This window comes from Monopterus albus, unplaced genomic scaffold (genome assembly GCF_001952655.1).
Source record: "Monopterus albus unplaced genomic scaffold, M_albus_1.0 scaffold47.1, whole genome shotgun sequence".
In the NCBI taxonomy this organism is placed as follows: domain Eukaryota; kingdom Metazoa; phylum Chordata; class Actinopteri; order Synbranchiformes; family Synbranchidae; genus Monopterus; species Monopterus albus.
Window position 1 is genome coordinate 317,488 of NW_018127927.1, and position 16,328 is coordinate 333,815.

Sequence of the window (16,328 nt, forward strand, 5' to 3'; positions counted from 1 at the left end):
GGGAGGGCAGACCCGCTCTCATCCAGCACCCAGGGTACAGATAAGCTATGGCCTTGTCTACACAGCAGTTCTCAAACCCCTTTGTTTAGTCTTAAGAAAGGAAACTCATGAGTAAAACTAAACTGAAAGCTTAAACAAATGGAGGGTAAATTCATTTATGTAATGAAGAACAGTAATTTTTTTAAAATAAATCTTGCAAGTGATCAATTCCTGCTTTTATTTTTGTTAATTAGTGCTTATACCTGGCACTTTAGGAAACTCGTGTGTGTGTGTGTGTGTGTGTGTGTGTGTGTGTGTGTGTTCATGTGTGTGTGTTCATGTGTGTGTGTTCATGTGTGTACTGTGTGTCACTTTACCTCATACGCTTCTGTGTGTGTAGATCTCAACAAATCCTGTGTTGTTTCTACTTCAGACCTGATGGTAAAGTTTTTCATATGCGTGTAAGAAAGAGGAAAAACAGAAATCTAGTGATGTTTTTACAGGGTTGTATCAGGAATTTGTTGACATAAATCTTATTGCTAGTTCAAGATTAAACAATCCATTAAGGGCAGAAAATAGTAGTGATCCTGTTTCAGTGCTAAGTCACCAGACAATGGAGACTACAAAGTCCAGCTGGAAAATTTGTGGTAAGTACATGTACACAGCAGTTTTCTTCTTTTTAAATATAACGATTTAGGGAAGCATTGTATTCAGATCGTACATTATAAAATCCAGTAGGGAGAAAATTTTTAAAATGTGAAGCTCTGTTCTGCTTAAAATGCAGTTAAGTCAGGTGTTAATTCAGTGCCAGGATGCAAAAAGATTGTGTAAAATATATTAAGTGCAGAAGTTAAGGAAGCTTAACTGTCATACCTTAAACTAGTCAGAATCAGGTTCACAAGGATACACTGTTATGAGGATGTACCATTTTATTTTTGTTTGCCTCTTCTGGTTTTGTAACCATGACACATGCATTACATTAATGTTGAGATCATTTGTTTTGCAGGTGTTGAAGGGGAGAAATTAGTGATGAGGAAAAATCTGGATCACATGGAGTAGTAGTGTTACTAATGTTATGTAGAATCTAACCAGAGTTTTGATCCTGACAGCAGGAACGTCAGTGACTAAAGGTTTGTGTAGCCGCTGCCGACTCCAATGTGAACAGACAAATTGATCACTTGCAAGATTCCTTGAAGATAAACGAAACTGACTCGAGTTTAAAGTAAATCTGCAAATGCATTGTTTATTTTATTGTACACTGGCTTACCTACTAGACTACTGTAACTTTAAAGTTCAATGACTGTGTGTGAATGTTGCCTGCTGATGTGGGTACAGCTGTGTGTGTGAGGGGGAGAGAGATTGTACGTGTGTGTGTGTGTGTGTGTGTGTGTAGAGAGAGAGACAATGACGCCCATATTTTGTTCACCTAATTCCCTGACAGCCCTTAAAAAGCCTTAAGTGTTTGGTCCTTGGACTTTCCTTTGAAAATGAGCATGGTTTTCATGAAAACTCCAAACAAGGAGAAAAAAGATGGTAAGAAAACACACAGCATTTTTCTCTGGTCTTTTTACTTTAATGACATTTTGTTGGGTAGATGAGAATTCTTTATTATGGAAAGCAAGAAAAGGAGTAATATTTTGTAATTATATATTTTAGCTATGTGTAGTTATGGAGTTGTAACATTTTCCCAAGTTTCAAAGCTTCAATTTGCAGTTGTGACTATTTATAATATTTGATTTGCTTGTTATTTAAGTTTTATTTTCATCTTTTTTCCTTGTACTATTGCTGTGAAACAGAAGATGATCATAAGCCTTTCTTTTGTGTCATCTTTGACAGATAAGAGGCAAGAGTGTGAGAGTTGTGCCACTCTTTTTGTAATATTGTAATAATAAAATAAAATTCTAATTTATGCTTTGAAATGAGTCTGGATGATCTGAACATTCATTTATTTGTCCAATCTGATAGCAGGTGTCTCCTTTCACATGAGCTTAGATACAGTAAGTACTGCCTGACTGTTAAGGTACGGTACTATCACACACATTTCTTACATAATCAGTCTAACAAGTGGCTGAATAGTCCACAAGGATTGTCTAAGCCACATATAATTTGTAACTGCGACAGCTGGTGTCGAAGGTGGTGATTGTTGCACCAATTGCTGTGTTTTCATGCCATTTTTATGAGCCTGCATTTGCCAAGGAGAAAAAGGAAGCTGAGTAGACAAAGCAAGCTGTGAAATCTGCGGGACTATCTGGCTGCAGTAGATTTAGCTTGTCTGGCTGAGTCAAACTCAATAGGAGGGCAAAATCACCACCTCTGTGATCAGTACTGCTCCATAAAGAGTTGTGAGCATTGACAGAGTTGCCTTAGGTTGCAGCCTTTGTGCGGAGAAGATGAGCTTCCTGTGGCAGAAACAGCATTTACAGGAGCCTATAACAGTTTAAAGTATTTGAAATGCATGATTTCTTTGGTATTTAAGCAGCACTTGTTGCAGCATTCAGCATTAATAACTTTTTTGTTTTTTTTGTACACACCATTATGTCAGTCATATGGACAACTGTTTACAATAGCTTTCTCATCACTGTTCATATCAGTCATGTACTGCCTCAGAGACTACATTTAAAATCAACCAGACACTGGAGTATCAGTCAGAATGACAGTTTAACCATTTGGCAGTTAAATTTATTGGGTAACTGAAAATGAATACAGTCTTTCAGTCTGAATGCCTCATTGCTCAGGTCAGCCGAGCTGTACAACCCAAGTGAGGCACTCTTTAGACTGGTGTTGTGCTCAGAGGAACCATCTCTGTGGACTGATGTGTCTGCCGCGCGACTAAGCCTCTCCAGCTCCTCCCTGTGGAAAAGGGAAGAATTTCTGTCACAGAGAAATACTCTCACTCATTCCAGAAACTTTAAGTCTGCTTCCATGCTTCCACACCTCGGTTTGTGCTGTTCAGCGAGGTGTGTGATGAAGGCTGTTGGACACGATCGCAGCAACCGGGATCCTCATTGATTTTGCCCAGGTTGGTATTCCATTTGTTCCAGTTGACTTCCTCCACTCTAAAACAAGAGGACACGTACTCAAATTACTGTCTGCTGTGTGACACATCAATCAGCTCTCAGAGGAGGCGAATTAGTGAAGAACAGTGTGCTGCACATCAATCAATCCTGCTCACATGGCTGCATCTTTGGTTAAATCTTTAAGCCTAAACCTGCTTTATTATCATCAAATCTTTTACAGCTCAGGGGATCAGCCTGTAGAGGTTGAATAGTTTTGATGAAAGGGACTTTTACTTTTTAATGGAAAAAAGCTGAGAGATACAGTAACTTGTAAAAAGGGCAAGAAGCACTGTAACATAGCAGACCATGCCTCACACCCTAATCTGAATACTGACCACAGCAGCCAAAACCTTAATTCTGATGTCAGTTCCAGTGCAAGACCTCTGACAGCACCCTGCAAGAAACCTGATACAAACCCACCTGATACTTATGGACACATGCAGATATATAATCTCTCTGCACTGTTGTCTCATTTTAGTATCTGGCAGGTACAGTGCACACTGCAGATTACTTAAGGTTGCTTTATTATATTTTACCCTACAGCCCCAGAAAACATGCAGTATAGCACTAATATGCATGATCATATCAGCTGATTAGCATTAAAAAAAATCTAGACTCTGACACAAAGCCCCTCTACCAGACAGTGTCAAATATAACAAGAAAACAGTCATGCTAGCAGTTCTGAGGCCATCCCTAGGCACAACTTTGCTTTGAGCTGAATGCTAATGTATGCATGCTAACACGCTAGTAATGACTCGTCACACTGACGACTGGCATGTTGACATATGGCATGTATTTTATGCCGGATGTCCTTCCTGACGCAACCCTGAGTCGAACCCGGGGCGCCGCGGCGAGAGCGCTGCGCCTTAACCACCAGCTTACCAGGGATGGCTAGTAATTACGATCACAACATGCTGATATTAAACAGGTATCATGCTTAGAGTGTCCACAATCTTAGTTCAGGTGGTTAGCAGGCTGACATTTGCTGATTACTAGATGAGTAAAAAAAAATTTAGTTATTGCAAATCATCCTGAAGGGAACATAATTTCTGCTCTAAAGTTCATGGAAGTCTACAACAGTCTAACTCAAACCCACAAATATCAAACTCATGATGGTGCTAGAGGAAAAGTCAGGTGATCACCCAAGTCATTAGGATTCATAATCTGGGGACCATGAATTTATGGACAGAGGCTTATTGCAACAGCTCATGCAACTTACATGGAATGTCCTGAACCCAAATTCATTAGGACACAGCAATGGGACGTTCAGAGTCTTATTTGTGATGGGGCATTATGAAAATGAGCATCTATTTACATCTATGTCCAATGGTGCCCCCAAGGGGTGGCAATTAATAATTCATGATTTTAAACAGTATATGCAATTTGTCTTAGACTAAAATATAGTACCTTAACCTTTCTATTAGCTTATCTTAAAATTCCTTTATGCTGTATAGCCATTTTAGTGTGCCATTGCAAAATTTTCACTGGCCCCATCTGCCACCCATTAAATATTTTGTGCAGGAACCACTGTCTGTGTCTGAAATATTGTCCATGCAGCTATTGACAGAACCTTTTTAAAACATGCCAGTCACCGACTGTATGTTCATCTAAACTGAACAAAATAAACCTGAAACACCAGCGACGGTCATCTCCTTCTGCGGTGCCCAGGTTTTTCTCCACACCACAGCGAAGCCTCTTTCTCAGGCAGAAAGGCAGCCTTTTCTCCATGTCCAGGATAGTGACGGCCCTCTGAAATCAGTGACAGAACTTTAATGTGACAGAAAAGGAGCATGAAGAAGTTTAGGAATATAACTACCCCCTTATCACATGTCTCACCTGCAGCTTCCAGATGCTGGCGCTCTCCATGGTGGTCTTTTCCACAGTGCGGTTCATGAGGGCAATGAGCATGTTCAGCAGCAGGATGTAGGTGAGTATGATGTAGCCAATGAGGAGCAGGTAGAAGACCCCCTTGTACTGGTAGCCCTCAGTGAACTCCATGTCGCCCATGCCGATAGTGAACTTGAAGAGCTCCAGCGTGGTGTAGGAGATGTTTCTGTAGGTGGGTTTTACACACTGCTCCCCAGGGTCAACGGTAACAAACATACTACGCCTCTTATTTGCAAGGTCAGAGGTGTTTTTCATGGGAGGCCCCTCATTTGCACTGTCAGAGGTGTTTTTCATGGGAGGCTCTATTAGCAGGGTGACCACCGCTGTCACAGGAGATCAGAAGAATCACAGACAGTACAGCTTCAGTTCATGGAACACAATTTTATCACCATAGGTCTTTTAATTGTTGTGGAAAGTAATATATTTACAAAATGTAGGGTGGTACTACTTTTCAAATCAATAAAACCGCAGTAAAAAGACTTGATATAATGTGAGTCAGAAAGAATTTTAAGAGTATCAGATGTTTTGAACAATTATCTTCATTTTCGGAGGAAAAAAAAAGTACCTGCTGAAAATCCAAGGAGGAAGACGCTGTAGACAAAAAGAAAGCGTATAATATCACCAAGGATCATCTACAAAGAAGAAAAGAGACAAAAGGTGTCAGAGATGAAACTGGCTGTTGTGTGTGGCATTGTGTGTTTCGTGTGTGGCGTGGACTACCTTCTGTATCATGACACTGTAGATGCCCATATGTCTGGAGCCCCTGGAGTAGTAGAGCAGGTTCACCCAGCTGAGAGCAAGACACAGCACCAGGAAGCTGATGTACTCCTGCTGCCCACATAGGTATAACCCAGCCGAGACCAGGAACAGGATGCCCTGCACAAAACTACAAACAGCAGAGAAACCACAGCTTTGTGACTGTCTAAAAAAAAGACACATTTTAAAGTAATAAATCATCCTCAGATGTTTTAAAGCTGTTTCCATGTACAGTAAATGATATGTGCTGTTCAATAAACACTCCTGGGAGTGGGAGCCAGTACAATTTCTGCATCACGCTTTTGGCAGTAGTTATGCAATTTTCCTTGGGTGCACATCTTTTTTGTGCATTGGTGTGTTTGGTATTTTCCTGCTATGAGTGAATGGGCTTAGGCTAAGGTTGGAGGAGAGGCACAGTTGAGGCCATGTGTATGCTAGTTAGGCAGTGCAGTGCAATTTTGGTGCTCGTTTTGAAATAGCGGTAACAATAACACCTGCTCAGACTACCTGTTCGACACATTTGCAGGCACATTTGCAATTTACCTTACAAGCATTCAGGCTGGGAAGCACAAGACAAGATACCCAAATGTATTTTAATGGCCACGCTAACTTAAAACTGACTCTTAAATCCACAACTGATCTGTTGGAATTCACTCTGAAAAATGTATTGCATATCATGAAGATTATTTTTAAATAAGATAAATACTAGTCCTCAGTATATGGCTATAAATATGACTATGGTCAAACAGTGTTGGCGAGAGTCAGGACGCACTATCTGTAGCCTACTTACAGGACACAGCCTGAGATGATCTGCAGGCAGTGTTTGGGAATCCAAACCCAAGTTGAAAAATTACACATAATAGCATATGAAAGCAGCTCATGAGCCAAGATAAATAAACACCCTGCAGGCAACAACATTGATCCTGGTACCAGCAGGTAAAGTCAGTCTGACCTCACTGTGGCTGCTGTCACTGTTAAGTTAGTTTCTTCAAAGAACACAGACATCCAGTTGAAGTCATTAAAACAGATGTCATGTTAACAAACTCTCATTTTAGCAAGTCAGTTAGGACATGTACTTTATGCATGACACAAGAAATAAAAGCTTAAATAAATCTTTTTCTCTAATATTATTCTGAGGTTTCACATTCTTAAAATAAAGCAGTGATCCTAACTGACAGGAAACAGGGAACGTTTATAGGATTAAATGTGAGGAGCTGTGAAAAACTGAGTTTAAATGCATTTGGCTAAGGTGTATGTAAACATCTGACTTCAACTGTATGTACTGTGTGAATGTTCCCATTGTTCAATTTGAATGTTGTGAAACTATTAAAGAATCAAAATATAATTATATAATTCTTAAAAACTTCTTAGGGTTTGAAAACTTTTCATAGGAGCTCATGTAAATCTGTCCTTAGATGTAAAATTCTACCCTGTTTTTCGGTTTAATCCCTGAAAACATCAGTCTCATAATAACTACTGTATGTACACTGATGATATCTTTCCCAGCAACATTTAAAAAGTTGCTCCTGAAACCCCAACTTAATATTTTCAAAGAGCAAATTAAGACCCTCAGAAAATTTTATTGTCAACACCCGGTGGTTTAAATTTTCACTTGACAGCAGTGATGTAGAAGCGCACGATAGGATGTGTCATCACAGTTGAGCGTGGTCAAGATGCAACAGACCCCACCCAGGTGAAACAGAAAGTGTCAACAGGAGTGCAGTGAAACACAGTGTTTCATTTTGGTGTTGAATTACTTTTTTCCACCGCACACACTATTCTCAGTGACATTACAATAGAGTGAAGTTTAAGGGCACCTCAGGAAGTTTTTGACTGCTATGGAGCAGTGTTTTTATGAGCTGGCCCTGCTTTCATTTTTGAGAACATGTACACATGTGAGCACTTGATGCCATAATATATGTTCCTGCCACTGAAACACAACAAAGGCAGTGATGAAGAAGAGCTAGTTAGCAAACATGGATATAAATGGTGCACGATCTAGGAAAAGCTTTCCAAATGCTGGACACATAAAGTCTTTTGGTGAAAAACACAACTCCTTTGTTTATGAGAAAACTCCACGGGGCACATTTAGCTTTGACCAAGTCTGAGAAATAAGATTTGCTACTTACAAAAGAATCTCATAGTAGCCATCAATCAGCAAGGTCTGCAACTTTGGGCGCTTCCTCTTCATGTCTATGATCTAGAGATTTAGATCTATAAGGTTTGTGATATACAGTATCATATGACTGGAACACAGCAGAGATATGAGGCAGTGGTTATTAATTTAAAGCATCAGAGTGCCTACGTACCCCTATAATAAAGAAATAGCAGTTTGCCAGTGCTGTCACTAGCTGGCCTGAGACATACAGGTAATCCACTGTGGTGTGCTCGAGGGGAAACGGCAACTGTGGGGCAGAGAACACGCATAAGTACAAGTACGGGATGGCTAGACAGATTAGACACACACTTTGTAGCAGCCAGCTCACCTCTCCATTCTTCCTATTGTAAGACACAGTGGTGAAGATGACCAGGTAAAGGAAGTAGCTCAGTAAATTTAAGAAAAACATTCGACCTGCAAACTTCTTCCACTTTTCTTCCAGCAGTCGGCTCAGAGGCTCCATCTGGAGCATCTCGTGACGGTTCTGAGAGGGCACAGGAGCAGACAGATGTTTGAGTACAGAATAACGACAGCAGCTGCTCTGTCCAGACTCGTAATGTTGGGACTCACAGGAATGTCACTGCCGTAGATCAGTATCTCCACAACGGAGTTCTCCTCGTACGAGTCCACAGAGGCCAGGTCGTACAGGAAGCAGTGAATAGGCCCGTAAACCCATTCAGTGAATTTACGAGACAAATGCTTGTTGTGAGCCTCTTGAAACTCCCGTTTCAGGATGTGTGCAAATATCTGCAGACAAATGAGAAGGAAAGCAAGAAGGTTCAGTGTCCCTCAGGTATTTCAACATCAAGGTTGAAACTGCAGACTTGTCAATAGGCATCAGAAGTGAAGAAGCATCCTGAATGACTTCATGTCTTCAAGGGGCCACAGTTTCCGTTAAATAGATTATTAATTCACCTTAGAAACATTAACTGTTTATCAGCCTGAATTACCCACAGGGTGAGTGATGCGTTTGCACTGGGGAACATCTTAGGACCTAAAAGCTACATTTTTTAAAATCTTATGTAATTTTCACAAGTGCCCAAGCATAAGAAAATGAAAAATTAATAACAGACCTGAACTCAGTGGAGCATGAGGGCCCCAGTTACATTGTTGCCACCAGGCCCTGTATGTTTCACTTTAGCTGTGTCTGTACTGACCCCTATCTTGCCTGTCTTGGCAGCCATTTTGAGAGGCGTTAGCCCATTTTGGTTCTCGATGTCCTCCAGCTTCAGCTTCGAATGCAGTCGGGCATTGGTCTTAAGGATGCGGTCATACATTTTGGTGATGAACTCTGTGTTATCTTTGGAGTTGTCAGCCACCATCACCAGAGCATGCAGCACCATGTTGCCATGAGAGTCTCTCAGCTTTGCGTCTGCTTGCTGGTACTCATTCTCCATAAGGAAGTCCACGATGTTGGGCTGGTTGGTGCAGGCTGCCAGAGACAAAGGCAGCTCACCTGATAGCAACACAGAGAGGGAGTTCTTTCAGTGGCTGATCTTCTTGTACGGTTTTTGTTGCTGTTATAGTGCTTGCCATGTCTACATTCATAAAGGTACAAGCCTGATCCTGACAGCAGGGCAGTGAGACAGACAAATTCCTACTATCTTTACATAAATGTTTAAAGATGTAACAATAACATTAATGTCTTCTTTAAGAGAAATATTAGGCATTTACCCCAAAGGTTGAATATACCCTGTGGAGCTTTTGACTACTAGTTCCACATAAACCATCTGCTCTGCTGAGCAACTCCCTGTATTGTTTGTGCTGTGTTGTGTGCACAACCAAGTGTCTTTTCTAAGAACCAGGTTTCCCGGTTATCTTTAAATTAACTACATTTCCTGGGAATTGATGTTCTGGATTTGAGGCTTTTCTGGGTTTTATAGAGATACCTCAGTTATCTTTTATCTTTTGAACAAATCACTGTGCAAGGACACACATACAGTATAGTAATACAAGTCAATAGCTGGAGGTGATGATATACATTAAAAGAGAGCAATTTGCCAATAAAAGAACAACTGCAATACACTCTAAACATGATGCATACTTTAAGGGGGTATGGCATCAATGACATTTTGTTTACACATCTTGACATTAACCACAGTACCATGCCTGTGTCTCTGGAGGAATCTTTGAGAAGTTTCTGAAAATCTGTCTTATAAAATAGGAGTTTCAGATTTGAAGGAAGAGGACCTTTAGGAGGAAGGTAGGGTTCAATGAGAGACTACTGAGTTGCATTATGAAAAATGCAAGGTCCTGCTTTTGGAGAACCATACCAAGGACTAAAGTTCAGGATATCTCTGCTTCTGCTGCATTGATTTTAGCTGTTCTTATTTTAATTTGCCAAAAACTATCTCATACTGAGTGATACATCTCAGTTGATGGCCAGTGTGTGAGGCTCCAAAGAAGGCTGCTCCTCTCTTCAACAGCATGTACTCACCAAAGTAAAAACTGGGTCCATCATGTGGCTGGAAGAATTTCCCACAGGCTTTGGCGTGGACATCTGCTCCTTTACTGACCAGCAGCTGCACATAGGGAAGACTCCTCCTCTCAATGGCTATATGGAGAGCTGTTTGGCCTGTCATAAATGTAGACAGAGTGGGGTCACATGAGAGCGGATTATGTTAAATTCAAGCTCCCAAAATCACAAACTAATTTACCTTTGTAATAGCTGTCGGTGTAGGCTGCATTCACAAACTCTCTGATGTCACCCAGCCTCTCTGAGATGCCGATTAACACCTCCACAGTCTCGTTCTTGCCATCTTTGAGGTGGAGTAGAGCCTTCATCAGGGCAGTTTTCCCATAGGACCTATCTGCAGGCATAACCAAACATTCAGGGAGTTAACACACAGGTCATCAGCTCACACTTTGGGGCAACTACTGCATTGTGGGGCCTCTCACACTCACACAAGGAGTCAGAGAGTTTCTTCATGTTTTGGTGCAGGTACTGCTCCAGGCCATCCAGGCTTCTGACATCCCTGTTGGCCACTGCTTCAAACATTTTATTGATGTTAAATGTCTGGCTCTCTCTCTTCTTAATGTTCTGCTCCTCACCTCGAATCTTTCTGCAAACGACATGTATATTTCACAGACAGCAGGGTTACAAACATTCATGAGTGCAAAGGTCAAGCAGCTCCACACCATGTAAATCAGCACTCTGGGGTTGGATAATACACAGCGCCTGGGATATAATGAGGATTTTAAATCATCATATTATCATTGCATGGAGAAGCTCACTTGTCAAATCCGAGATCTATTCTGAGTTGAGGCTTGGGCTTCTCCATTTCCTCCTGGTAATCAGTGTCCATGGGAGCCTTTGGGGCCTCCATATCCAAACTCAAAGCACAGACCAAGGCATCTTTCTTCTCTTTCTTCTTTTTTTGTCGCAATTTCTCCTCCTCTGTCCTGTCGTCTGTCTCCAGGCGGAATCCAAACATCTCTGACATCTCCATCTTGGCCTCTCGCTCCAGGGGTCTGCATGATGATATGGCACAAGTGTATATGATTCATGCAACAACCAACAGATCTTGTTAAGTTACTTCCACAGCTAGGTGAATTAGCTGAAGAAAACTAATCCACCACCAAACAGATTTCCATTTAAAATGGTGACCAATTTAATCTTCTTTAGTGTGGAAAACTGTATTTTCTGTCTGTTAGGATACACCCAATTAATAAAAGGATGTTAAAAACACTAATTTGTGCATCACAAAATATTTTATTCCAAACAACCTGAGGCAAAAATTACACTGAACATTTCACAACTCTGTCAGTTGGTCACACATATGTACATGTTACACTGTTTTAATGGGACATGAGCCAAAAGCATTTGAGAGCCACTACTGTAAACAATACAGGACTAAGTATTGTGTTAGCTCTTTAACATCCCTTAGAGCGTATTTGATCAGCTCTGAAACAAGTTTACCAGGGGTTCACCTCATTGGCTTTTAAAGGCACAGGCATATTATCAGACGCGATGCTTCACCCTCTGTTACTAACAAAGGAGCATATTTTGAAGATGAGTTTCATAACAGCATCAGACACAGCCCTGAATGTGGTAGCCACTTCTTTCTAGAATAATGAAATCATTTACAGTTAATCTGGAAAATGAAGTGAAACCCTACAAGGTTCAGCTGATCACAGTGAAATGACAGTTTAATGCAAAGGAAGGATAATGAAAATCAACACTAATTTTTTAAAGCTTCATGTTCCCCTTTTCAGTCAGAAAAAAGGGGAATCAGTGACTCACAGGAAAGTCTCCAGACTCCAAGATCATCACAAGGACAACACAATAACACAAAAAGACAAGAAAACTATTAGTCATACCATGCTAAACATTTACTTTCATGGACAAAACATGAGCTACAGTATTCGGCATAAGGACTTGAAAAGTTCCCACTGACACAAACCATTTTTTGTTATCCTAAACACCAATGTATCATGTCCTGCTGTATTATTTATGGATCGATTGATTCCTGATATACTGAAATGCAAGCCTTGGTTTTCAAGGCTGCATAGATGTGTTCAAACGTACAAACACAATTAAAAAATGTGAAAAAATAGAAAAACTACATTCAAACACTGAGGATTTTGCTTATAATACTAAAGATGTTGGACATATTCTTCATGACCTGAAGCAATCTAATACTTTGAAACTAAATAAAACCATAACAGATCATTTGACTCACCACAAGTAAATCTTCCTCTTCAAGATTGCTTAATGGATTCAAAATCTGACCAAGTCAAAAACAAAGCAGTACGCAGCAATGCATCTGGTAGAGATCAGTGTATCTGAATCCCATTGTGCTGCATCTTAAGATGCTAAATGTGGCATAGATGAGATAAACAGGAGCAAGCCAGAAGGAGACAGAGTGACCCGCCCTAGAGCATATCAGAGCACATTACTGGAATCCTGAGTGCTTAAGAGGATGCTGTATTGACCATGTCTGCTCACGTAATGACAGTAGAAAACCCCATGTATGTAGTGCAGTCACTATCAGTAAGTATATTATCAGACATACAAATGAGGTCTTCATAGAGGAGCTGAGGAGCTACCACTCAGCAACAACACAGTATAATCTTCTGAAGCACTTAGCTAGAAAGAAGGTTGTGTCACCACAAAAAATATAATATCCTGTCTTCATGAAAACAAAAATCTAAAAGAAACTTACCCCTTCTGAAATACTTCTTTCTTGCTCACTTTTTTTTTTCTTTTGTCACTTGGGTAAAATATTTCTTCTTTTTTTTTAGTTCATCAAGTTGCTGTGTCTCATCTGCCTCTTTCACTTTAACGGGTGTGTGATTTTTGTGTTGCTATGGTCCTGTGACTGTGCGTGTATGATTTCAGTGTTGTTGTGGTCTTGTGACCGTGTGTGTTTGCAAAGCCTCTGCCTACCAGTGCAGCTGTAGATCTGTATTCATAATTTCTTTTCTTAAAATTACTTCCTTGTTTCACAGTCAAACTGGGCACAAAGGCCTAAACAAAGTGAACTGGTTACTGTTAGCACAGGATGTGGTTAGTATCTAACATATCAGCCTAGCAGAGATGGCAGAGCAGCCAGAATGTGGTCTGTGATCATGTGTAACCAGTTGCTACTTCATCTAAGGTGATTCTCAACTTTTTAAAATGCCTTTAGTGCTTTCTATTTGAAACGGGAATCCTGGAGACTTTGTCAAAGCTGAACTGAAGAAGCAGAAAAGGTTTGCAAAAACAAAAATTCTGCAACATTTAAAAAATATTTCAACAGTTTGAGATGATTTATTAATACTGCTTTATTTTTTTATTTTTATTTTTTACCATAACCCCATTACTCCAAGGGGTGAACTACCAATAGAAAAGTATCTGCATATTTACTGTAGCTATTTTAACAGAAAGCCGCTTGAGTAGTACAATGAATGCACCTTAATAACACAGATGTCATGTTATTTTTCCAGTCCCAACTGGTATTTACTTGTAGAAACATTACTGTACACACTCATTATTATTAAAAAAATGAAGCCATCAACAGCATTGCTGCTGTAAATATTCCATTTAAAATGCCGGTTTGCCATGATTAGCATCAGGCATCATCTAATGCAAAATCTAGACTAGACTACACAGCTGCATGAATGAAAAGGAGTACAGGTGCTCTTTCCATGCGACCTGTATTACCAATCATGATTAGCGTGTAAGCTGTCTATCTTCAGTTTAGCCCAGGTTTCCACAAAGCTGGCTGACTTTTCCTAGAGCTAGCTCACCATAGTAACTCATGCTGCAGGGCTAACATGCTCCAAAGCAAGTTAACTTCAGAGCATCAGGTCAAAGTAACGGCCAAACTACTGGCTGATCCAATTAATCCAATTACAGGAAAATTCACTCCTTATTCTGGCATCAACTATACATCATGTTTACAGTTTAAGTGACAAAGTTATATCAAAGATAACAGGAATGTGTGTCCACTCCAGTAATAAAATAATGTAGATCACCACACTGCAACACTCTCATTTCCCACAGGATTCCTGTCTCAATCATGTAATCATAAAGGGATTCCCTTGTTGGTTACAAGTCTCTTTCAAAGTTGGTCACAGAGGACCATGGCTACACCGACAGCAGAGTCTGCATTCTGTCCGTATACCACCGGCTGAGGAAATGCCTTCTCCACTTCCTGTCTGAGCACCTCATTGCGAGTGAGTGCGCTCCCACTGCCCACGATCCTGTTGACTCCTGCCTGCTGCAGATACTCTGCAGACATCATGGAGGTGATGTTGTCCAGGACTCCGCGGCACAGTGCCCTGGTCACATTACCCAGAGAGAGATTGGAGGCGGAGATGTTGGTTACCTGACCAAGGCAGAGAGGGCTGTGTCTCTCTCCCAGGATAGTAGGACTCACCCTCAGGTCACTGGTTTCCTGGTTCAGGGCGCAACCAATCAGCTTCTCATACAAGCATGCATCACTCAGCTCTATACCTGTGAAGGATGGAAAGGAACAAATAAACATCTGGAGGAAACATATTGGATGGAAAGGATCTACTGTATGTATCATTTTGCCATCACTTCGCTTTCATCAGTTCTGTTATGTACACTGTCTGTGGTCAGCACAGTAGAAACAAGGTTTCACTTTCCATTTTGCTCATTGTGGATTTGCTCTCTATGGATTAATTAACTTGACATGTACTTTGAAAATTCTGTGCAGAAAATTACAGACACTCACTCCATCCTCAAATGAACACTGCCCTCTCAGGGCTGTCACTGCTGCTTATTTTCCTCCCAACTATTCACCATGCATCATTTCTAAATACAGTTCGGGTATGAAATAGAGCATCCTGTTACAGTCATATTGTAAGCCTAATTTTCTATCATTTTAACAAGATTCAGGTATTTAGAGACACCTGAATGTGCACTGATCAGTCTGGTGTGTATCTGACTGGGCTAATTTAGTTCTTGAATGGTGACATTCTACCTCCTGAAATATCATAAATAACAAATTGTATCTGAAGATAAGAGACTACAGCCATGCTAGCAACACTGTACAGTACTTAGGCACAGCAGTGCTTTGCAAAGTACTAACATCCTCACAAGGACAATGCTAACATGCTGATGTTTAGCGGGTACAATGTTCACCATCTTAGTTTAGTGAATTAGCATGCTCGATTTTGCTACAAAAAACTGAAACATTAACCTAATGATGTGACTAAGAAGGCATGAATGTATGCAACAATTTTTGTGGCAATCCATCCAGTAGTTGATCAGACATGTCAGTGTGGACTAAAATGATGGACTGATTGACACTGCCATACCTAGAGCTATCAGCATGGCTAAGAGAAAAAACTGAGCTTGGACAAAGGTAGTTACTGCCACTGTAATTAGATCCCACTGAGGTACAGCATATTTACCTCCTCCAATATCATTAATTCATGTGTACAGTAGATTAAATGATTTTTAAAAATACATGCCAAGGTCTTTCATCCAGGCAGTGAGCATCTCCACGAAAGTGGCTAGTACATTCCCCCCATTGAGCGAAGCTGCCACCGCCAGGTACAAGGAGTCAAAGTAAGGAAAGAAGGAGATGGAGGAGGCAGTCTGAGGAGAATCTGGAGGTCTGAAGTCAGCTGGCATGGTGAAAGTGAGCTGGGCGGAGGTGCTTATGTTAAGAACTGAAAAATGAGGTAAAGGATACAAAGCGTATGAGCATAAGCATATCAGCAGAAAATATGACATGCAAGAGACACTGATGACACTTAATCTTATAATGCACTTCCATCACATTTCTGAACATATTTACATGACAAAAAACTTCAGTTAACTATTATAAATTGAAGCATTAGTGTATTAGCAGAACACGTCTAATGGATGCAGCATGTCATTAAGAAGTGACTACATGGTGCAGCTAATGGATTTTTTTTTCTATACAGTGAGTGCATTACATGTGGTCCCAGACTTCCTGTTTCACCTGCGTCTGTCCGCACACTCATGCAGGAGTAAACAGAGCACTGGAAGTCTCCCAGGGCTGCCCCTACTG

At 40.7% G+C, this 16,328-nt stretch overlaps 2 protein-coding genes across 6 annotated transcripts in view; both read right to left on the reverse strand.

The window, feature by feature from the left end:
• Window positions 1-6: 6 nt before the first annotated feature.
• trpv1 (transient receptor potential cation channel, subfamily V, member 1) lies at window positions 7-14,764 on the reverse strand. Of its 5 annotated transcripts, XM_020600570.1 has the most exons (17): window positions 12,519-14,236; window positions 11,071-11,307; window positions 10,741-10,898; window positions 10,494-10,646; window positions 10,274-10,411; window positions 8,994-9,292; window positions 8,407-8,583; window positions 8,165-8,320; window positions 7,988-8,083; window positions 7,808-7,878; window positions 5,643-5,808; window positions 5,488-5,554; window positions 5,185-5,245; window positions 4,872-5,145; window positions 4,663-4,784; window positions 2,914-3,035; window positions 7-2,829 (listed from the first exon to the last, which is right to left on the reverse strand). In XM_020600570.1, exons 2-17 carry the CDS (start codon window positions 11,283-11,285, stop codon window positions 2,750-2,752), a joined length of 2,355 nt encoding a protein of 784 aa, XP_020456226.1. In that variant the 5' UTR covers window positions 11,286-11,307; window positions 12,519-14,236; the 3' UTR covers window positions 7-2,749. The 5 variants fall into 5 exon arrangements, with proteins under 5 accessions (XP_020456226.1, XP_020456225.1, XP_020456224.1 ...); XM_020600569.1 differs by lacking the exon at window positions 12,519-14,236 and adding an exon at window positions 14,700-14,764 and having other exon boundaries at window positions 4,872-5,245; XM_020600568.1 differs by having other exon boundaries at window positions 4,872-5,245; window positions 13,002-14,236.
• Window positions 14,244-16,328, reverse strand: part of shpk (sedoheptulokinase) — a 4,975-nt gene continuing 2,890 nt past the window's right edge. Inside the window, 3 exon segments of the mRNA XM_020600572.1 lie at window positions 14,244-14,776; window positions 15,763-15,963; window positions 16,260-16,328. The exon segment at window positions 16,260-16,328 is cut by the window's right edge and continues 69 nt beyond it. Of these exon segments, the coding sequence (XP_020456228.1) occupies window positions 14,382-14,776; window positions 15,763-15,963; window positions 16,260-16,328 (665 nt within the window). The 3' untranslated portion in view covers window positions 14,244-14,381.

What these genes read in the sequence shown, in the direction of transcription:
- trpv1 (XM_020600569.1), bottom strand. Translation starts at nt 11,285, where the DNA reads ATGGAGATGTCAGAGATGTTTGGATTCCGCCTGGAGACAGACGACAGG. An exon ending in TGGACCCAGTTTTTACTTTG is followed by an intron (nt 9,293 to 10,273) that starts GTGAGTACATGC and finishes TGTTGCTATCAG; the next exon opens with GTGAGCTGCCTTTGTCTCTG. An exon ending in GACCGTCGCTGGTGTTTCAG is followed by an intron (nt 3,036 to 4,662) that starts GTTTATTTTGTT and finishes CTCTTGTTTTAG; the next exon opens with AGTGGAGGAAGTCAACTGGA.